The sequence below is a fragment of the Poecilia mexicana genome, unplaced genomic scaffold (genome assembly GCF_051168715.1).
Source record: "Poecilia mexicana isolate PSO_F unplaced genomic scaffold, ASM5116871v1 scaffold_4, whole genome shotgun sequence".
In the NCBI taxonomy this organism is placed as follows: Eukaryota; Metazoa; Chordata; class Actinopteri; order Cyprinodontiformes; family Poeciliidae; genus Poecilia; species Poecilia mexicana.
The window spans coordinates 1,166,333-1,189,983 of NW_028263373.1; the positions used below are offsets into that span (position 1 = coordinate 1,166,333).

General features: G+C 36.8%; 1 protein-coding gene across 2 annotated transcripts; it reads right to left on the bottom strand.

The window, feature by feature from the left end:
- Positions 1 to 7,620: 7,620 nt before the first annotated feature.
- Positions 7,621 to 20,035, bottom strand: ttc14 (tetratricopeptide repeat domain 14). Of its 2 annotated transcripts, none has more exons than XM_014968331.2 (12): positions 19,484 to 20,035; positions 18,220 to 18,344; positions 17,276 to 17,475; positions 16,593 to 16,677; positions 15,488 to 15,617; positions 14,675 to 14,830; positions 14,377 to 14,448; positions 12,824 to 12,943; positions 11,968 to 12,090; positions 10,716 to 10,833; positions 9,653 to 9,759; positions 7,621 to 9,548 (listed from the first exon to the last, which is right to left on the bottom strand). In XM_014968331.2, exons 1-12 carry the CDS (start codon positions 19,618 to 19,620, stop codon positions 8,714 to 8,716), a joined length of 2,208 nt encoding a protein of 735 aa, XP_014823817.2. In that variant the 5' UTR covers positions 19,621 to 20,035; the 3' UTR covers positions 7,621 to 8,713. The 2 variants fall into 2 exon arrangements, with proteins under 2 accessions (XP_014823817.2, XP_014823816.2); XM_014968330.2 differs by having other exon boundaries at positions 18,220 to 18,347.
- Between the last annotated feature and the right edge of the window lie 3,616 nt (positions 20,036 to 23,651).

Sequence of the window (23,651 nt, forward strand, 5' to 3'; positions counted from 1 at the left end):
CTGGAGCAGCTTCAGGCACCTCAACGTTTCATTTCAAGCATTTTACAACTTAACTGCTGGCATAACGGAGCAACTAACTGTAATTTTTAATTTTAGCATTTTGTAATTACACTGATAAAAGACCCGGAAGCATAAAATGGTCTAAAGCAAATTAGGCCATTTTTTCACATTCATATTAATCCACACACATCAGATCAGATGTTTTTATTGACTGGTAGAGTGAAGAAACTCCAATAATGACAATAATGACATATTCCATTTCATTTTCATTTGGTTTATTAATAAGCAACAAGCTGAACACAGAAACCACTTTGCACCAAGCAGGTGAATACATATCTGTTCTTTGGGGACAAAAGCCTCTAATTGTGGCTCCAGTAACTACATATAAATATAATCAATAAAAGTAAATGATTATATTAAATGATCAGAGATTAATGGCCTGAATCTTCCTCCTGGACCTGAACTGTTCAATCAGGAGGATGAATCCACGTTCTGCTGCCACGCTGGACACTGGGATTACAAGCACCCCTTCAGCCAAACTTTTGAAATCAGGGAACATTTCTCCCATTTAAGTGCTCAATACTCAACAGAATAAGGGATTTTCTGATCAATTAGCTCACAGGCATCTAGTCGAGATCAGAGATGATTTTTTTTGTCACCAGTAAGAAAAATCGGACAAAGACAAAAAATATTTGGCTAACACGGCATATACATATAAATCAACTAAATATAGATAATGATATGTGAGATAATAAACTCAAATGATACTGGCTGAACTTAAGATGGACTTTTAACGAGTAAAGAACCTGGTTAAAATTTTTATGTACGGTGGACCCCATGGAGGGACGACAGCTAAAGTCCAAATACATGAAAACATCCTGAAAAGCTCTTAGAACTGACTATCTTATTATTTCAAAACACCAAATAAAACATAATATACTTTCATACACAGAGTGGAAACCATCTTTGCTGTACCACAGAAGCTAACATCCACCATCTTCCTTCCGCTGGATTCAGCCAATCAGTGCCAAAGACAATAATTGGTGCTTCTGGATTGGCTGATTTGCAAATGGCAGCCAATAGCATGTCAAGTATCATTGCACAAAGGTATTTCAGTTTTCCAAACTGCATTATTTTAGAAATGCTCTACAGAGAAATTTGTGAATTTTCCATGAATAATTTGGAGTTATGCTTTACAGAAAAATACACACACATCTACACACATATATATATTTTTTCTTTTTTAATGTTTTTCCATAATATTGCTTTCTCCTGTGTGTGTTGTTGCTTTTGCAGAATTTTCTGTGGAAGCTACGGATAACCTAGAATAACATTTTAATTTTAATAACTTTCATAATGCATTTATATGACTGAATACTTTGAAATATTATTTCCTCTGTCGACAATGTTTTGTTTATCCAAAACAGTTATGAGCATCGGAGGTTATTTATTGGATCTGAATTGGGCCCTAAAACCTCCTACATCTTGAATATATGAAATGATTTTCAAATCAAATATTATTTGCAGGATTTAAATATGGCTGAATTTGCAGTGAAAGACACATCAAATATGTCATTGGATTTACGTTCTGACGCATAAAACACATAGAGCGTTTTCATTATAATTATAATATGGATCAAAAGACATACAAACACAAGATAAGTGGATCCGTCTTTGATGCGCACCGGCCTTCAAAGCGGTCCTGTTTTGAAACCTGGGACTGCGGTGTTCCACTGCCCTCCAGTGGACACCTGCGGAACTGCAGCGCTGAACACCGAGACGGGAGATGTAGAAAATATTTCCACCAAGTTTAAAACAAGAAATATCACAATAAATAAATGAAAATAAATTTGATAAATTTTAAAATCACAATAGCAAACCTTAATTTTGATTAATTATTCCTTGTAGAAGTTAGTCTCTTCACCACACCAGGACGCAGTAGACTGATAGATTATCAATTAAACAATGTAATCATTCCAGTAATCTAATATGAAAATATATCCAAATAATTACAAAGGCTAGCTACACATTTTTTATATTATGTATATTTAAGGAATTTATTTTTTGTTAATTTTGATGATTTTATCAGGTCATTAGAAAGATTGAATATTACATTATTATACCTGGGATTCTGCAACTTTTTCAATCCAAAGAGTAATTTTTGGTTATTAAACGGTTTCTGAAGCAGGTATTAGTACTTTTAATAGTGTGATCAGGTGCCATGTTCTGCTGGAAAATGAAATCAGACTGCAGCTGCAGTTCAGGTGAATAATTGTTTTTTTTTTTATTCCTTTATTTAACCAGGTAAACCCCATTGAGATCTAGATCTCATTTTCAAGGGGGACCTGGGCAGAAGTCTGCAGTACATAGCAACCTGGTTACAAAACAAAATTGATTAATACATATACACAATTATAAAACAGAATAAAACAATTTAAAAACAGTGACACTGTTTAAAAGATTCTCGTTGCCTGTTTTTAAGAATCGCTCGAAATAAATTCAGTGAAATCAATTCTGACATCTTGATTTCAGACTGAAGCTGATTCCAGGCTGAAGGAGCCATCACATGAAAGCTTGCTTTCCTTTTTCAGTTCTGCAGTGTGGAACATGCAAAAGAAAAATGTTGTTGGAACGTAAAGAATGGGAACTAACAGATCTATGTAAAAGAGAGTTTAAATATGCTGGAGCCAATCCGAGTAGAGATTTATAGATCAGGATCATCAAGTGATTGTTTCTCCGTACGCTTAAAGGAGGCCATTCAGCTTCTGCATACAGCTTACAATGATGTATGAAACGTCTGCTACCAGTTACAAACCTCAAAGCACAATGATAAACAGTATTTAATGACTGAAGGCATTTAGTCGAAGCATTCGTATATAAAACATCACCAAAATCCAGGAGTGGCAGGAATGTTGCAGCTACCAATTTACTTCTAGCTTTAAGTGAAAAACAAGAACCATTTCGGTAATAAAACCCAATCTTCATTTTCAGTGTTCGTAGCAAATTTGCTATGTGATTTTTAAAAGAAAGTTCTTTATCTAAAATGAAGCCCAAATATTTATAAGTACTGACAAACTCAATTTGTGTCCCTACAGCAGTGGTAAGCAGTAGAGGGATGTCTGGTAGTTTTCTAGAGTTTGAAAAAGCCATTGCCTTCGTCTTATCCACATTTAGAACTAATTTCAGAGTTTGTAAGCGGGTTTGAACTACATTAAAAGCTGCAGATACTGAATTGCCTGTACAAGTGATGAAGAATAGCAGTAAATCACTAAATCATCTGCATAGAAATGATAAAAAGCATTTGACAGATTTTCACACAAGTTATTTATATAAATAGAAAATAAAAGTGGTCCAAGAACTGAGCCCTGTGGGACACCATTTAAAATTGTACGAATAGAGGAAGTGAAGCCAGCCAGTTGAACTCTCTGGGTTCTGTTTGACAGGTAATCGGCTATCCACAGGGTAGCTCGATGTGAGAGCCCAATCCTGTGTAAAATATCAATTAAGCGAGTGTGATTTACTGTGTCAAATGCCTTTGATAAATCAATAAACAGAGCAACACAATGCTTTTTGTTATCAAGGGCCTGAATAAGATCATTAATAACCTTTAAAGTGGCAGTAACAGTACTATGTTTTTTCCTAAAACCAGACTGTACATTTTGTAAGACACAATTAGAATCTAAAAAATTTTTCAATTGATCTGCCACTAATTTTTCAAAAATTTTTGCTAGGATACATAGTTTAGAAATTGGTCTGTAATTGTTTACCTGTGATGCTTCTCCACTTTTAAATAGAGGTAAAACAAATGCTGATTTCCAGACACTAGGAATTTTATTAGAACTTAAACTTAGATTAAAAATATGAGACAATGGCTCATATGAGACAAACACATAATGACAGAATGTGTTGAATTTCCAGCCTATGGTTTCTGCACATTTTCTGACATGTTTTCCTTCCACTCAACTTCCCATATTATAAAACGCTTGAATGCAGCAACCTTTTGAGGCTTGACGTCCTTGTGGGGGGTATTAATGTGCCGCTGTCTTCTTTATGATTGTGTAGGCCATAACAGGACCATAACATTTAATATTTCTGTGGTACAAATATAATATTTTCATTTTCTGAGACATAATTTTGGGTTTTCATTGGCTACAAGTGATGATCTTTAAAAAGCTTGAAATATGCAAAACTTTCTTTAAAATGAGTGAACATTTCAGCTGAATTAACAATTTTCAGTGGCATTTAAAATCACTGAGCTGAACCTTTATGTTTCATTTCTATTTTTATTTAATGTCAGGATCTTGTAACACGTTTAGTACAGAAGCAGTGAACTGAGCTGGGGAGTAACTGGTTACATTTACTAAAGTAACTTTTTTTAAAAATGTACTTTTATCAGTATTTTTACCACACTGCATTTATTACTTTTACTTTGAGTAATATTATTATTAAGTATTTTCTGCTCTTACTTGAGTAAAATGTCTGGATTTTCTTCCCACTGAATGAAAAACAAACATGTTTTAACCAAAGACTCACCACTCAGACACACAGCTGCAGGTTCTGTTAAAGTTTCATCAGTTTTTATTGAAACTGATTTAGAAAAACTTTCTTTTGCCTGATTATTTTTTGCTACTTATATGAATTTTTGTCATTTTGTTCTTTAAAATACCAACATTTTGAAATATTAAATGAACGATAATTTGACCAGTCAGTACCTTAGTAAACTTTTTACCAAATATTTTTTACTTGAGTAATTTCTTGGTCGGCTGCTTATTTTTACTTGAGTAAAACTCAAGTAAAAATCTTCCTGCTCATCTCTGGCAGGGAAGATGTTGAAGTTTATTGCATCACACCAGGCTGAGAGCATTTTCGCTTCTGTTCAGACTTTTCCATTTTAACATAAAAAGATAAAAGCAAGACCGACTTCTACAGTTTTTAATGGACAAAATAACAATTTAACCTGTTATTTTTGCACAAACGACAGTAGGATATTTAGCACACAATAATCCCTGTTTCTGTTCGTTTTACTGAGCACCAAAACGTAAATCCAGTGACTCTTTACTGGTCTAATGAGTCAGACATGAGGAGCACTTAAGCAAGGCCTGCAGGAAGTATTTCATACCAACAGATTAAGACGTCAGGCGTCAGAGACGGGAAGTAACGGATCAGGAATCTGTGTGTGCAATATTAAATGAAGAGGCTTCTCGGACCGTATATTAGTGCTTAATCTGCCGCCTAACAAGATAGAGCAAGACACGTGGCGCCTGCAGAGCATCACTGATGATGGGACCGGTAATGATGGAGGAGGAGAGCCTGAGGCTGGCAGCTAAGCCCAAAGTAGCTTACTGTGGCAACGCATGGCTGGTTGCACCGCACTGATGTGTGTGTCCAGTTATTAAATCAAATACGTGACACCAAGTAGCTTAAAGCTCCAATAAGCCAAGCGGATGGTCGCCCACGTCCAGGTCCGAGCAGAGAGGGCAGAAAAACTGAACTAAAGCAGAGGAAGCACTACAACTTATTTTTACTCAAGTAGAAGTAAAAACTAGCAAGAAATTATTCATATGAGAGTAAAAAAGTATTTGGTAAAAAGTTTACTGAAGTACTGAGTGACTGATCAAATAATCAATCATTTAATATTTAAAAAGTACAAAATCAGACGGACCAAAATATGAAGTTAAGAGGAAATTTTGGTATTGTAAGAACCAAAATGACAATAATTCATACAAGTAACAAAAAAATAACAAAACCAGGCAAAAGAAAATGTTTCCACATCAGCTTTGTTCAATAAAAATCTTTAACAGAAACATGAGGTGTGAGTCTGAGTCTGGTGAATTTCTGGCTAAAACATGTTTGTTTGTCATTCAGTGGGTAGAAAATCCAGAAATGTTACTGAAGAGCAGATACTTCATAATAAAATTACTCAGGTGAAAGTAAAGTGGATGTCATCTGCTAAAACTTTCTTTATTTCTCATTTTTCTGTTTGTAATCCCTCATCCCGTATGAAGCTTATTTATCTAATGTCTGAATTATTTGTTTTTGGAACACATAAATTTGTTTGTAGGATGTAGATGTGATGCTAGCTGCTGGCACAGACATAAGTTAGCATTCCCATGCTAGCACGCAGCGGGCATCAGAAACAGCTTTATAATAGATATTATGCCTGGTTTTCCCCCCTATATTTGTGCATAACGTTATAAAATATTGTAGACATGCCTACATTGACCAGTGTATCAATATGATACACTATAATGTCTGAATCGACATCGTCGTTCACAGCTTCTCCTTCTGTTCGCTGATTGGCCCATCGCAGGAATCAACTTCAATCGGAGGAATTAGAATCGAGCAGAATTACAAACTGATTAAAACGGAAGAAAGAAAAATGGCGACGTTTACTAACCCAAGTTTTCTTCTGTTCTCTTTGAATATGGGAAAATATGTTCAGCAACTTCTACTATTTTCCTTTCAATATGTTGACTTTTTACCAGTTGCTTGAAGCAAGTCCTTTGATGATTCCCAATTTCCACTGAAGTTTGGACGGAGCGGCCCGCCTCGGCGGTCCGAGCCCCTGATTGGACTTCAAACAGGACCGAACGGCGCGGCATAATCCCATGGTCAGGATCAATGCCAGGCTGGAAAATGAATCCTTTTCCACTCATTTTCCTGGTCCTGTGTGCCTCTGCTAAGCAGCCGCGTTTCACTCGGGAAGGTTTCTGTGACTGAACTTCAAACAGCTGAATATTTGACCGGAGGTTTCCCGCAATGTTGCTTCAACATGAAAACATGTCGTGTTGCTCTGCACAGAGGAGCTAAAACTGCTGCAGAACTGTGGAAATTACGGTAATCTTACATGTTTTCAATCGTGATACTTTATAATTTATTAACTAGCATAAGGGTTGTATTCGATTGAAAGTTTTTAAGTAGATATGCATCTTAATAAACATGAATATTTGTCCAAAAGTGTTTTTATTACAGTAATTTCAATCTAAAAGGGATTAATATTTAGATTTATTGGGTATGGGTATCTTACAGATAACACCCAAATTCAGTTGCTAAGAAAACAAAAAAATATTTTTAAACCTTAAATTTAATGACCTACAAAGGTAAGAAAAAAAATGTTGACTTAGCTGCTTTTCCATCAGCCTTAAAATTTCCAAAATAAATTTGATTAATGGAAACCACTCAAAAAGCTTCGGTACCATGATGAGGTAGTTTTTTGTAATTTATTTTGCAAATCTGCAATGGAAACACTTTTCGGGTCACAGGAGTCACGTGATCAACAACCGGATGTTGCCACTGGTGCAAACAGGAAGTGGTAGGAAGATGGCGGCTCTGTGTTTTTTAATGACTTATTGTGTGAATAAACTTATTTAGGTTTGATTCTCACTGCATTTCTTTTTTTAAAATAGCAACAGGAATAACAGCAGCCTCCAGACTCACGATTGTATTATATAAGTTTCATAGTTATAATTATTATTAAACAGATATGGTATCATTTCTTTGCATATCTGAAGAGAATAGGTGAAAATATATTTACTTTCTAAAACTGGTTTAAGGAAAATAAAATATAAAATTCAGACTGGTGGTAAGGTTTAACATCATGAAGCAGGAATAAGCAAACTGTTAATGTTCCACAGGTTAAATGCTTTTATTGGTTTGAATTAGATGATTTTATGACTCTGATTACAGCGGAAACGTCTGCATCATGTTAAGGCAAAAACAGAAAGAATAAAAGCATAACCGTCTGCTTTTCTGAAGGGGAAGCCGCAGCATGGCACAGCAGAACAAAAGGCAACTTGTTTCATTAAAAAACAAACAGTAAAATAAAACATTTCATTTGTCAAAATGATCAACGGTTCTCCTGTAAACAGGGAAATCACAGAGATGGGTCACAACGGGAGAACGTCCAGGTCACGAGTCGTCAACAGAATCATTCTGACGAAATAAAGACTGGATTTGATCAGAACAGGTAAGACGAGTCGGCGTAAACTATTCATTCATTCAACACTGAAAGTAACAAGATCAACAAGCAGGAGGTTTGGCCCTGGAGGATTCCATGAAGATTAAACTCAAATATCATTTTATCTTTCGTTTAGTTTCTTCTACATGACGGCCATTTGGGGCCGTTGAGTATTTATGTAAAAAAGGAGAAAATTTCCACCCAAAAATAATCTGAGATTAAGCTCAGAAGTTTTCAAGAATAAAACAAATTTCTGAGCTCAAAGTTCAAAATTTGCAATAAAAACTCAAACATTTTGAGACGAATCTCAGAAATTTTCTAAAAACAAAAGTGAATGAGATAAAAAGTCAAATTTGAGGAGAAAAAAACTGAAATTTTTTAATGAATCCCAGAAATTTTCTGAAAAACATAAAATAGAAATGTGTTACTCAAAAAGATGAAAATGTTTCACTTTTGAAACAGAAAACTCCCAAAAGTGAAAATCGTAAGCGTAATTTCCATGTTTCTTCTAGAAAATATGTGAAATTACTCAAATTTTCTTTTTTTTGATGCAGATTCTTACCTGCTGAAGCTCAGAAATTTCTCATTTATTCTAGTAAATTTCTGAAATTAACCACTAAACTTCTGTTTTTGGATATTAATTTTTCTCGCTCATAAATGTCCATATTTATTGGGAGAAATTTGCTCCTTTTTCATGCATATATATCTACGATGGCCCTGATTCGCCGTCGTGGTTCTGGGTTTCGCGGCAGACTCTCATTTTTTTGCTTTGCCCCCCTTTTCTTTCTCGAACTGAGCAATCTGGTTGAAGATGTCCAGCAGGCTGGACGGCAGGTTCTTCTTGCTCCTGCCGTCTCCCTGGCCGTTCTGATCTCCAGAACTCTCCGGTTTTTTACTCTGTTCTGGATCCGACGGTCTCCCTCTCTCCGGCTCCTCGTACCTACCGCCATCACAGGAGCTCCTGGTGGACGAGTCGTGTCTAATCCTGTTCCTTCCGGAATATTCCGGTTTCCGGGAATACTCCAGCTCAGCTGAAGAGCTGGACAGTTTCCTGGCGTGATTCTCCTCCACGCTGCTTCTTTCTCTCCTTCCTGCTCTGCTCTCCTCCCTCCATCTTTCCCTGCTCTCGGTCCTGTTGTCTCTGGTTTTCCGTTTATTCGCCCCGCTCTCCGCTCTGTCCCTCCTCTTGCCCTGTCTGTGGGAAGAATCCGACTCTTCCTCCTCTGAAGCTGCTGCCAGAGAATACAGCCGGCTGGTTTTCCCGTCGCCCCCCACCCCGTCCTCCTCCGCCCCTCCAAACACCAAGCTGCCCTTTTGGTTGAGAAAAGTGGCGGAGGTGTTGGGAGGCGCGGGAAACCACTCCAACTCCTCCTCCTCCTCCTCCTCTTTCTCCATCCTGCCTTTCCCGCTCTTACCCTCCTCACTCTTCCTCCGGCGGTGCTTGCTTCTTCCTCGCCTGGACTTTTTCCGCTTTTTCTTTTTCTTCTTAGACCTCCTGCGGGACGAGGAAGACGACGACGAGGAAGAAGAACTACTGCTGCTGGAGGAGGATGAAGAGGAGGAAGAGGATCGCTTACGTTTCTTCTTTGCCCTAAAAACGAGAGACATCCGCTAAAAATCCTCCAGCTGGAAAAGCATTTTTGTTTGAAGAAGATTAATCGGACTCGTCTCAGGCTCTCGTGAGGTTCAACCTACCTTTTCTCCTCTTTTAAGATCTTACGTAATTTCTCAGCGCTGGTCTGGCTGCTCGTCGCTTTGACTTCCTCCTTAGCAAGCGCTTCTTCTCGCAAGCGAATCGATTTCTTTACAGACAAGTAGCATGCAGGCAAAGAGCCCCGAGCGGCAGATCAAAACATTCACAGCGTTCAGAAAGCCCCAAATCACATCATCCATCCAGTCGCAGGATTATGTTTAAAGTTTAAGATTAACAAACAACAGTGTTGCAGAATGATGGAGAAATGAACAGAGTCACATATTTACCATGAATGTTGGCGGCCGCAGACGATTCCGACAGCGTTTGTTTTCGGGTGAAATAAAACGTTACCGTGTTTGGCAGCATGTTTACGCGCCGCGCACCGGTTCCCACGGGACGAAGAGTCGTTGGCACAGAGCAGTTTATGCGTTTCCAGCCCCCCACAAGGCAGGCGGCGGAGAGTCGGGCAGTCAGGAGGTCAAAGGTCAGAGTATAAGGTGGAGCAGAAACACAAACATACCAAACACCTCATCAGTATTACAAACCAGACGCCCAGAGACCCGATTAAACAGAAAAATAAACAGCTTAACGATTCATTGTCACAATAAATTAAACTACAGATGAATTAACATCACAATACAAACAGCAAACCAACAGTTTCTCCTATCAGCTGATCGTAATAACAGATTTTTCTTTATTTTATTTTTTATTGTGAAACAACAAAGGAATTTCTTTTCTATTCTATTTTTTTACTTTATTTATAGAACAGATTCTTTTAATATGAAAACCCCAAACATGCAGAACAGAACGAGTTTACTGAAAAATGTCAAGTTAAACATAAAAACGTTCCCATCAGATGAAAAGCTCATTTTGTTGAATCTCTACGAAATACAAAAAACCCTAAACTTATGAAAAGTTGGAATAATTACTTGCTTTCATAAGAAAAATATAACTATTTAGTAACAAAGTTCTGCTTTTTAAAACACATTGAAGATGTTCAGATTTGTAGCTGCTGCTGTATTTTGACTTGTGGAGGCATCCTGTGCAGGTGTGCTGCCCGCTCACCTGGATGGTGTCATTGATGTTGCGCAGCGCGTCTCTGGCCTCAGGATTGGAGTCATCGAGAGACAGCGCTCTCCGGTACAGGCCCTCCGCCGTCACCAGTTTCTCCTGCTCCTCCAGTCTGTCAGACACAGAGCCCTCATTGTGATTCTGAGGCCTTCACGGCCCAGTTACAGCTGCCTGCATGGCAGTGACCTTTAACCTACATGGGAAACTAGAACAAGAATTCAGACTTCAAGTTTCACTTTCGGAAATAACATAAACATCAGATGAGTTTTATTCCCAGATACACAGATTACAAAGGATGTCACGAAACAAATCTGATGGGTTTTTTTTAAATATTTTAATGGATTTTCATAATTTAACAACCAAATTCTGCAGATCTAATCAATTGGTGCTCATAAGCTGCTGTGATTGGACCGGCCCAGCAGGTTTCATGTTACTTCTGAATACAAACAGGTTTTTCTGCATCCTGACAGTGAAACTTGTTACATAAAATTTAGATTCTGCAAAACTTGCTGAAATAATCAGGATTGTGTTTCTAAGCTTTGCTAATATTAAAGAACTTCATGCACTTGATTTTTTTTATTTCTGAGATTACGCTCAAACTTTGATTTATTTTTTTGTTTGAGTTTTTCTACAATGACGTTAATACGCCGCCGCAGGTTTTATGTGTTTGCTGAAAAACGTCTAGTTTTCAGTTTCTTTGGGCTCAGTTAAATACATTTATTTTCAGTAGTAAGAACAGGATTTGGGTCACTTTGTTTCAAAATGTTTGCTGTATTTGACCATGTTTCAGACAAAATAACAGCTGATTTGGCTGCAGCAAAGTCAGATTTTCAGTAAAAGTCTCTGGTCTTGGTTTTACTTTTTGTTAAAAATTGGTTTTGTGTTGTTCTTCACATTTGTCTGTGTGAGAAAATGATGTTGGTAACAATCTTTAAGTCTCCTCCTGCATCTACAGGACAAATTTGTATAATTTCTGAATTGCTGAACAAACAGCAGCAGGATGAAAAATCACAGATTTTCTGTTCAAAACTGCAGATGAAGATCAGGAGCCTTGAATGTTTTAAAGCCTCGTTAGTCTTAATTAACCATCAGAGTCAGGCTTCTAATTCTTAAAACCTTATCTTAAGAGAAACAGATTTTAACCACTTTACCTTTTTTATCATATTCAGAAATAAGTACCAAAGAAAAACTTGGGATGGGGAAACCCTGTAATTCATTTATTTGAAAAGCAAAAGGCACTGCTCACTGTTTTCCTCGCTCCACCAGAGTCTGGCAGAGATACTTCTTAGCATTGCGGTGATCCGGACAGTTTTCCAGAGCCAGCTCAAAGTCCGAGATGGCCTTCACGATGCTGCCTTTGTTAGCATATCTGGGGAGAAAAACAAGAAAATGTGAGAGACAACGTCTGAGATTTTAGTCAAATGGCTCCAACTTGATCTTTGCAGTACGAAGATCGATCAATCAATCAATCAATCAATCAATCAAGTTACTTAATTAATTTTATAACATGAAAACAAAGAATCATCACACAGTCACCAATTTGAAACCAGTAACTAACATCACATTTTGTCAAGCGCCATCGTTAAAATCATCGATACACATCAAATATGTTGGTCAATGTTTCATTATTATGGTTCAAAATTAATCAGGTGTGTTTTGAGACTTGATTTAAAGGAACTCAGTGTTTCGGCTGTTTTGCAGTTTTCTGGAAGTTTATTCCAGATTTGTGGTGTGTAGAAGCTGAATGCTGTTTGGTTCTGGTTTCTCTAGAAACTGACGCATCAGTCGTTTAATCCTGGAAATGTTCTTCAGGTGATAAAAGGCCGACTTTGCAACTGTGTTTATGTGTTTCTGAAGGTTCAGATCTGAGTCCATTACTACACCCAGACCAATAAAAGGCAGCGAGCCAAAGACGCCTCACACTTTGTACTCAACAGGAAGAGGTGTTGGACTGAAAGTATTCTTCCTCATACTTCATATCGGCATGAGGAACAAATCAAAGAACAAATGCGAACAGCTGCTTTTATCTGTAAATCTGAGGGACAAGTGAATCTGCACAAGATAAGCAAACAGAGACGCGTTAAACCAGGAAGTACACCCACAGAGCTCCTCGCGCCACCAGCGCTTCCACGTTGTTGGTGTCGATTTCCAGAGCTTTGTTGTATTCATTCATGGCCTCCACGTGGCGGCCATGTTTGAAGTGGTCCACACCTGCGCGAACGCTGCAGAGAACAGGTTGGTATCGAGGTAAATCAACAAACGACCACAGATGAGAATGTATCTGTATTAGCTGCACCAGGTGCACCGAATTTTTTTTTGTCTGAAATGTCACTAAATATAGCAAGAAAGTCGCTGAGTTAACTGAAAACATGCAGACATGACCTAGTGGGGCTGTCTGTCAGTCAAACCTGTCTAACAGGAGAGGGCAGTGACAAAATCCCATTTTCACATCCTACTCCGGTTGTCCAAACTTTTTGCCATGTGGGACAAAATTTTAAACTCAAAGCAGGACAAAAACCAACCTAAAATCAAGAAAATAAATAGATATTTATTGTAGATTTTTACAACGGTGTTTAAGGGCCATTGTAAGATAGAAAAAAGGACAAAATTTCTGCCAAAATTTCTGAAATTTTGTGATTCTTTTTAAATTTTTCTAGAAAAAAATTCTAACGAAAAATGATCTCATTTGAAATTTAGAAATTTCCAACTTCGGTGGAAAATTTCTATCAATTTTATATCAAATTTTATTGTTTTCTCTAGTAAATTTCAGAGGTTACACTCATAGTTTTTTGCAGACATTTAATACTTACTACTTTCATTTTGCATGTTTGTTGAGATAAAATAAAGACGTCAACCTTTCAGTTTCTTTTGGGGTCGGTTAAATACATTGATTTTCAGTAATAACAGGATTTGGGTCACTTTGTTTCAAAATGCTTGCTAATTTTAGCAAAGTTTAAAAAAGAATAGAAGCTGATTTGGCTTTTCAGTAAAGGTCTCTGGATAAACTTAGTTTTAGCTATTGTTAAAAGTTGGTTATAAAAAAACACAAACCTTTGTGATATTTACATTTTTCTGTGTAAGAAAATCATGTTTGTAATTTTTAATTGTCCTGCTGCAGCTACTGGTCAAGTTTGTATCATTTTTGAATTGTAGTTTGGGGCACAAAGTCAGACCAAGGCCACAAACAGCCCCGGGCCGCGCTTTGGACATCTCTGCCCTAAATCTTAATAATTTTTTTTAAGATTGGTGCTTTAATTTCTTTCCACTGTTGGTTCCATGACAGCAGAAATAAATATGACAATCGGAGCTCCATGCAGTCAGTATTTGGGGGTTTTTCTCATCACTTCCATGTTTTTGACATTCATTCTGTGCAAATAAAATGAACTTACTTCATTTTAAATAAACCTCAGCCGAGCTTAAAACACCGCGTTTGGGTTTTTGTTTCTGAATCATTCGATGAAAACAAATTACTTTTATTTTATTTAACAAAAATGGCTGATTTCTAGACCATTGCTGAGGTAGATAAGATTGATGGATAAAATCAGTTTCACATATCAGTCGATCACTGATATCACAAATTAAGGAACTCGATAAACGGGCTGGTGGGTAAATCGGTGCACCCCTGATATTGACTATAAAGTTAGAGTAACGTTACCACTTCAGGGCCCAGGATGCAGACTGCTTCTTTCTGATTGCAGAAGCAAAATCCTCCTCCTGGAAAAGTTTACTGTGAAGAATAAAAACAAAACCAGAAACTTTGTACAGTTTATCTGAGGTTGTGAGTCTGCAGGCCACAGTAATGAGAGAAATGCTGTTTGACTCGTTTGTTGCTTCTTTACTTTTGGATCCATGTGAGTATCAGGAAACAGAAGAACAAAGAATCAGAACGAGACGTGTTTCACTCCACACCTTCATTTTAAAGCCACACATGAAGCAGTTTTCACGCAGCTCACCACTGTAACCCTCTCATCATCGACGGCGGGTTGGTGTCGCTGATTCCCACCTTCTGAAGCAGATACTCCACCACAGACGGGTTTTCGTAGCCGTGGCACCTGGTCAGGATTCGTTCGTACGTCTCGCTGGAGTCGGCGGCGGCGCGAACGCTACGACTGAGCAGCAAACACAAACAGGCCGGTCACTGTAGCAAAGCCTGCTGGGAGATAACTAGTCCCACACGTTACTGGAATAAACGATAATATTGTTTGGAGAATATTTTCAAGTAGTATGAAACATTATCAAAAGCCAATGAACTTTAAATTATAATGAACATTTCATAAAAAAAATTGGAAGACATTTTGAATATCCAAAATAAATAATAGAAACAACTAAATAAAATAAATAATGAACAAAATTATTCTTCAAAGAAATGTCTAGCTGAGACCAAAGCAGCAGACTGAAAACTTAAGCAGTTTCTGGCAGAAAGTGAGAAAAAAGAAAAACGGATAAATCAAACAAATGAAAATTATTGAGCTTGTTTTAATTTATCATCCAATTAATTGATTTACTGCTTATTTCAACAAGTTTTAACACAAATAATGAACCTTAATGAGAACTGGATGATTATTCAAGTTTTAGGATTTTATCACTCAGCATTTTGAGCTAAACTTTCACATCTAATAATCTGCTTTAAACAAAAATATCTCCACTTTTAACACTTAAACTTCCACAGGCAACAAAGGAATCAGTGTTTCATTACGGAGCAGCATGGCTGACTGGATTATTAGCTGCGAAGGTACTTGTAGCTAAACCTGATGGTGAGTTTTTACCTGTAGTGTGTGGGCAGATCTTCTCTGGTTATGACTCCCAGCTTGATGTGAAGCAGGTTAGGAGAAAGCGAGGCCTGGTGGAGGGACACTGTGATCTTCTCCTGGAACCGATCGATGTCTTTCACTCCGGCTGCAGAGCAAAATAAACAAACTGCTTCAGGAAAGATCAGCGAAATATCAGCAGGGATGCACCGATCTGAAAATATCGGCCAGTATTGATATTATTTGTAGGGATGCACAACATCGGTATTTGTCACTTTTAGATTCTGGTATTTTCTGCCAATTTTATAATAGTCTTGTTATTTTTACAGAACATAATTTTATTTTTTGTTTTATCATTTATCTGCATGTGATGTTGTGTTTGTTGTGAAACACTTTGGTCAGCTGAGGCTGTTGAATATCCACTACATAAATAAACTTTGACTTTGATTTTTTAACCTATTGGTATCGGCCCAATAAATAAAAATGGGGAAAAAAAACAACCAATATTTACTCATTTTTAACTTGTTCTCCAAAGGTGTCAAAACGGTAGTGAAATGCAAGGAATATCGATAAATATCGGTTATCAGCCTTAACATTGGACATCGATAAGATGGAAAACATCTTATCGGCCCAACTCTTCTTATCGGTGCATCCTTAATTATTTGTAAACCACATTTAAGCAACAAGGCAGTTCAAAGTCATTTATGTAACAAAAAAAACTGTTACCAATAGTGAAAAAAGTGATAAGCATTATACTTGTCCAAATGCAATCATTAAGCAAATACACATCAAATATGTTAATAAATATTCCACTTTCTACTAATCAAAGAAAACTTTAAATAACAGGTTTTAATCCTTAATTTATGGCTGTTTTCTGGAAGTTTGATCCAGATGTATAGTGCATAGAAGCTGAATGCTCTTCTCCATGTCTGGTTCTGGTTCCTGCTGACAGTCTTCAGTCTGTGCTGATCAGACTAACTTTACAGTATTAAAGCAGCCTTAGCATTACGTCTGAAGGTGCTTCTACTTAGTGGCTTACAGACTGCAGCCTGACCTGTTCTACTGGATGAACCTTATATTGTTTCTGTGTTTATATTTCATGTTGCCGTTTCGTTCAACACACCTTTAATCAAGTCTCCGATCTGATAGTAGGACAGAGGATCATCATGGCTGCTGGTGGAGGGAATTTCCTTGACATGGCAGAGAGCCTGAGAGCACAAGCAACAGAAAATAGACAAAACAAAAACTGGACATCATAAACATGGCTGAGCATCATGTATTTATTTTAAATAGTGTTTTTAATACACCAGTAGCAGTGAAATGTGCATTCCAACTTCCAGTTAAAATAGTCTAGTTGTTAGGTTTCCTCGTAAAGCAGCTTTGCTTCATGTGATTCCTCTATGAAGGCCGTTTTATAGAGAATATTGTAAAAACATTGGAATTAAAACTAAAGGCTAAATTAATGTTGTGATTTTAGAGGTTCACATTGAGCCTGCAGTGAGCGCATACATCTGTGTGAACAAAGAATAACGCATGTTATCTTTGTGCGCTGCAGTCCGGTTACGTTACATTGCAGAGGTCACATTCATGGAACAACAGTCATCTGACTTTCTGAACTGCTTGACTTCACAAACTGCACATGACAGAAACAGGATCTTTGGCAACAAATCAATTCCTCTTGTGGGCTGGAATAAAGTATCATTCATACCTGCTGGCAGCCATTCAACAATTCAAGAGCTTCTGCACACATGAAAGCCGGGAAACTGACAAATCAGGATTTTCCATAAGTTTACTGCGCCGACTCACAGAAAGTTCCAGGTCCTCTATGTCTCTCTTCAGGCCTCCTGCCATGCACAGCAGCGTGAGAAAGAAGCCGTATTCCCGAATGTTGTTGATGCGTCCCACCACGATGTCTCCTCTCTCCAAGTCCCTGTACATCATGGATCTTCTCTCCTCATACGGCAGCTCCATGAATAACTCCACGGGCGGCATGATGGCATAAGGCTCTGCAGCAGAACACACACATTTACAGAATTACTAAATGAACTCATAAACTAAGCTTTGCTTTCTATTTGTTTCATATTCATTCATTTTGTTCTGAATCTTGGTTTGTAATCTTTTTGTAGATAAAACTCAATAATAAAGTTAATTATTCACGTCTGGTTTTCTAACCGTAAAACCAGACACAGATTTAAAAAGAAGCAGGTTTAGTTTGGTGAGGTTTGGTTTCAAAAAAACTAAAACTTACCAAGTAATTTTGGTCTAGTTTCTAGTGCAAATATCTTAGTAATCTTCAAATAAGGCAAAACTAATTCAAAAGTAACTTTTCAGCAAGAAATGCAGCCTTGTTTTAAGTAAATAATTCCTTAATTTTGATAAAAAAGTTATATTTCCACTGGCAGAGCATTTCATTTTTAACATTTTCCCATAACTGAATTCATCTGCCAATGGAACTAAAACTTTTTCATCAACATTAGCATAAAAACAAAGTTTTGCACACATCTGCATTGGAAATGCAGCAACAGTCTTTAGTCAGAGGCCTCTTCAGACTGACTGCAAGACTGACTGCTACTGCAGATCCTTCCTGCCCACAACATGAGAAACCACAACGACTCCTTGAAGATACTTAGATGATCTGAGTTACAACATTTAATTTCTCTTTGGACTGAACAAAGTATTATTGAACTGAATTTCTAAAACCTGGTCTGTGCTTTAAAAGAAGCTTCTAATTTGAGTGGATCTACACACACCTCCGTCCTCCTCCTCTTCGTCGTCCTGCGGTGGCGGGTTGGCGGTCTTCCACGCCGGGCAGAAGAGAATGTCAGCCTTCCTGGCGATGAACTGCTCCACCAGTGGACTGGCATGTTCATCACCTCTGCTTCACACACAACAATTAAACATCTAATTAGCAGCTTTCCCACAAAACCCAGTAAGTTGAGTTTGGCACACAGAACAGTTTGAAAACTTTACTATGCTGCTCTGTATAATGACAGAGATAAAGTTAAGAATGAAGAATGAGAGAAAGTTAAAGGACCAATTTGTACATTTGAAAAAAAATCTCATTTAACAAAAAAAAATGCTTTTCAAAAGCAAAACTTTATATTAATATCTCATGTCAGGCAGCTGCGTTGATGTTTGCAGGAAGGCATAGATTGACACTACGACCTTGTGACCCTGCATTGGCAAAGACACAAACCATGAAACCAGAATATGCAAACTAACTTTGTAGCTCCTAACAGGAAATAAATTAAATAAACATGTAGTTGGGATGTGTTAAGCACGTTTGTTCAATATTTAAGATTATCAAACACTTTTAAATGAACTATGTGTAAATTGTTCTGTTTCACGGCCTCATTTCCATATTATTTCACAAACAATTAGTATTTTATTGTTTGTAATGGAAAAATAGATATTTGGATCCATCCAAGACCACTGTGGGTGGGTAGTTTATCACATTGTTTATTATTTATAGTGAAAAGTTAAAGAATTTTGATTTATCTGAAAAACAGTATTAGGGAAAAAAGTTATTTTGACTCACTTTTTGCTCCATGAGAACATCAATAAATTTGACAGTATGATTAAATGCATCTACTGTGCAGAGGTTAGTGATACAAATCAAGCTTTCTTAAGTAAGTAGTGTTCTGAAGAAACCTATTTCAAATGGGAATGTTTTTTATAATAAATGTATTTGAGTTTGTGATGAATGACTGCTGTGCAATGCAATCACAGCCACAGTTACCTAAAAAAGAACTGAGTTTCTGTAATCATGTTTATCGATATCAGAATACTATAACAAAATATCGCGATAAAATTCTAACTCCTTATCGCCCACCGCTAGCAACAACATGTTTTTAAAAATGGCCAGAAGGCTTTGAAATAGCCGTTCCTGGAAAGACAATTAAGACTGTGAATCCCGTGAGGCATGTGACTAAAATGTGATAAATTACGTGCACGAATAATTTTAAATTCAGGTGTAAAGTCGAAGAAAAACACGAGTCCGACATGCTGCCATACCTTCCGTCATACGTGGCTTTGCACAGGTCAGTCACCACCGCCTGGAAGTCTGGGTTTTCAGTTTGCTCACATTTCAGTTTGTTGAACAGCGTCTCTCCGTGATGGACCAGACACTGCCGCAACAAGTCCCTGTCCATGCTCTGTTCCTCTCACCACACGCCGTCACATTTTTCACAAAACAAACACTCCAGACGACGGTTATCACTAACCGTATGAGCTTAAAAACGTCTAAGAGAGGTAATCGTTCATAAACATAAGTAACAGTAAGTCGAAAACAGACAGGGGATTGTTTGTAATTTAAGCTTTAGCGTTGTTTTGAGCAGTTGAGGCTAACAACCAAAAATGCTAATGACACGCAATAAGCAGACAGTGTTATTTAAAACCCTTGAAACGACACACAATGCTTCCAAATATAGATAAAATGTATATAATATTCATTTAACCCAAACAATCCAGACCATTTGCTACATTTAGAAATAAAAGTAAGCTCAAATACTGTAAATTGAAACCGTAGCTGTTAGCTCCGGATCATCGCGCATGCTCACATTGTGTTACACTGAAATGAGCAGACAGAAACAAGTTGTGGCTAGGAACCATAGTGACGGTCAAATTTTGACTTCTGATCGTCTTTTTTGAAGTTTAGTCTACTCAGCTATATCTTGTAAAGTTTAAAAACATATTCCAACATTTGAAACATTTTTGAATCCCTCAAAGTGTTACTTTAACTTTGGTAATAAATACAAAGTATACAGAAGTTCTAAACACTTCAGATGTATGTTTTTAAATATTTTTTTCTTAATTAAATTGTTAGTCATCTCCAATCCTGGAGATGACATTTGTTGTATAATCTAATATGTAACATAGATAAAATATGTAAAATGCTAATAAAAACAACAGATTATTGTTATTAGATCACATGCATATTTTGGTATTTGGTGTGATAGATAAGAAAAGAACTTAAAAGAACTGACATTAACAGCGTACATACAAAACCTGTTTGACAGCCTCACTACAGATTTCCTGTAAAAGCAAACAAAAAGTAATGGTACCTTCAAAGGGAAAAACTTTTGAAGGTTTCAACATCTGATGGAATCAGATGATCAACAGCCTGACATTTAGAAAACTTGAATAAAGAATGAATATATTTAAAAAAAATAAATGACAGTGGCTATATGCAACCACGCTTCTTCTATTCATCACAAAATGTTAGTTTTTATTATCTTTTAAAACAATTACCAGGTGAGTATTGATGTTTATTTATATGTGGCTGCCCTTTCACTAGTAAATATTTTTTCTAAACCTGTTATTAACTTTTAATAACATTTTCACGATCTTAATGAAATAAAACTTTTATGGCTGAACTTTTTTTTTTATATTTATTTTATTTTACACATCCTAAATATATACTGTGGTTATTCAGTTGTTGAGGTTATGGAAACTAAAAGTATTGTATTGGGCTGACAATCAATTTATAAGTTTTCATAGACAAAACAATACTTTGTCTATTGTTTTGTCTATAAACAAAATAGACAAAACAATACTCAGAATGTTTAGGTAGCTGAAGTCGTACACCATCGTTCTTTACTATGCAGTAAAAGGTTATTCATTTCGGATTAAGTTGTTAATTTACAGATCTGATCTACTGAGTTGGTCAACGAATAATTCAAACAATAGAATATATCATTTAAAAAAGCATCAGTTTTGTTTTTTTGGTTTTTTTTAGAAAACTATCCAGATTTACTGGAATAATTTCAGTTTATCCTGCATATTTTTTGGTGAATTTCTGTTTTTGGTTTATTTTGTCTTTATCTACAATATAAACAACACTTAGCTGTGTTACTCATAATAATACAACACTCAGTAATGACATGTCACTCCCTCTTTATTGCTGTGGGAGGAGCATTACACAACCTTAACCACATGCACCAACAGAGATTATCTGTCTGTGCAGAACAGTGTAAAGGACAACACTCTACACCATGGATCATAAAATCATCATCTTCTTATGTTTTCTTGGATACATTCATGTGTCTTCAGGACAGGGTAAATATTCACAATAAATTCTATAATTGTTCTTGATTTTTCTAAGTAAGGATCATGTGAGATATTATTATAAGAGAAGGTAATGTGACAAATAAATGCAATAAATGAAATGCTAGGAAATATATTTAGTTGTGTCTGTATTCGAGGTTTCACTGCCAGGGCCGGCCACAGCCATTTAGACACCCTAAGCACAAATTCTTTGTGGCCCCCTTTACACCTCACATTGGCAATCATTCTGAATTTCTGACCACTTTTTCCATAATTAAATGGTGGGAAGTTACAGGTTTACAAAGAAATAAGATTTTAAGTGGGATTAAAATGAGGAAACAAAATACAATGAATGAAATGTAACAATGCGGAGAGCAAAACAGAACTAGAACTCATCCTATATACAGTGTTATTTCAAATATGTTTAATTACTCAAAGACAACACAAGTAAACACAAAATTCAAATTGTAAACGTAGGTGTCTAGTGTCAAGCTAGAAAAAAATCCAAACCTGTGTGGCCCTGTGTGAAAAGTGATTTCCTCCAGACTCCAACTGGTTGGACCAGCTTTAATGGCAGCAACTTCCGTCAAGCGTGTGCGATAAGTAGTACAGTTTCTTTTCCAGACAAAATAAACAAAGGATATTATACCCAGTTTTATTTAGTTTTATGAATGCTAAATATAGTTCGTTAGTTAGACGTTTCCCCCATTATTTACCATTTTTATTGATTTCAGTTAACAAAAATGGTTTCTCAATTTCAGTTTCTGTTATTTTGTTTTAATTAATTATAGTAACCTTAGTCAGTCCACAGTTTTCCCAGAAGTCACTGGGATCATTAAGATGTGTTCTGGAAAACTGAGATGAGCACTGATGCTCTTTTTGTTCAGCAGTGGTTTTCAGCTTAGAGCTTTGTTATGGCGGAGGCAGAAACTCTGACCTTAACTGACGTTGTTGTGGGGTGTTTGGTGACCTCTTGGACCAATCGTTGGTCAGCCACTCCTGCAAAGGTTCACCACTGTGCCATGTTTCCTCCAAGTGTGGCTTTAGAAATGGTTTGGCAACGCGGTACCAAACCAGATGGATTGCTCTCAATTACTTTTTGCCACTTTTATTCCTGATTTTTTTGGATCTTGTCAAAATGTCTAGCTTTTGAGAATCTAAAAGCTAGAGATGGAGGTCTGAAGTGAAGTCAGACCTCCTTGACTTCACTTCGTCAGGGAGGTCTTATTGTTGTTATATGTTTTAATTGAGAACAGGTGTGGCAGGAATCAGGTCTGGCTCTGGCTAGAGACGTTGAACTCAAGTGTGATAAGCCACAGTTAAGTAACTTTTTTTAACTGGGCAATCACGTTTTCCCACAGGAACATTCATTTGAAAACAGAATTTTGTGTTTACTTGCTTCCTTTGACTTTTCTCACTCACTGTGTATTATGTCAGTCAAAACAAACACCTATGAATGCTGAATAGTCATCCCTTCTAAAACTAATAGTATTTGTTTGTTGAACTCATTCTTAAAATCTGACAATTTTATGTATTTCTTTTTCATTCTTTCCTGAAAATGTCTCCCAGATTAAGGAATCCCTGTCCAGTAGCCCAGACCTCAGCTTTCAGTGAATACTGTGCACAGCTTTAGCCAAAGGGCGTTTATGTTTGTTCTAAATAAGTTTATATGTTGCTTTTGTACAATGTTGTGAACAAATTAGAATTGCAAAATGCATATGCAGTAAAAATGTGAAGCGTCACATCCAATGTCTGGTACTAATTTAGCTCAGGTAGAGTAACTATTTCAAATGGCTGTGTAAATAGTGCATAGTGATGTCTTGAGCATTTTCAGGCAGCGTCACCAAATCTTACTTTATTGCAGTATAAAACACTTCCAGAGAGAACTATAATGAAAACATGGCAGATTCATTTAACTAACTTGTACATAAAAATGGTGTCAGGACTTTTCATGTTGATGACACTGACATGAATGCTTGGTATTTATGGAATGAACTGTCCATTTTGAAGAAGTGACTCACATTTGCAGGTTATCAACCAGGTTTCATTTAACACATTATATGCAGTGCCATTTAACACATTTTTGCTAATACAATTAATCTACAATTGCAGGATCTACAACTATATTGCCAATGAC

Coding starts and splice junctions, on each gene's coding strand:
- ttc14 (XM_014968330.2), bottom strand. CDS start 19,620: ATGGACAGGGACTTGTTGCGGCAGTGTCTGGTCCATCACGGAGAGACG. Junction 14,831..15,487: donor GATCTGCCCACACACTACAG/GTAAAAACTCAC, acceptor TTTGCTGCTCAG/TCGTAGCGTTCGCGCCGCCG. Junction 9,549..9,652: donor ATCTTAAAAGAGGAGAAAAG/GTAGGTTGAACC, acceptor TCTCGTTTTTAG/GGCAAAGAAGAAACGTAAGC.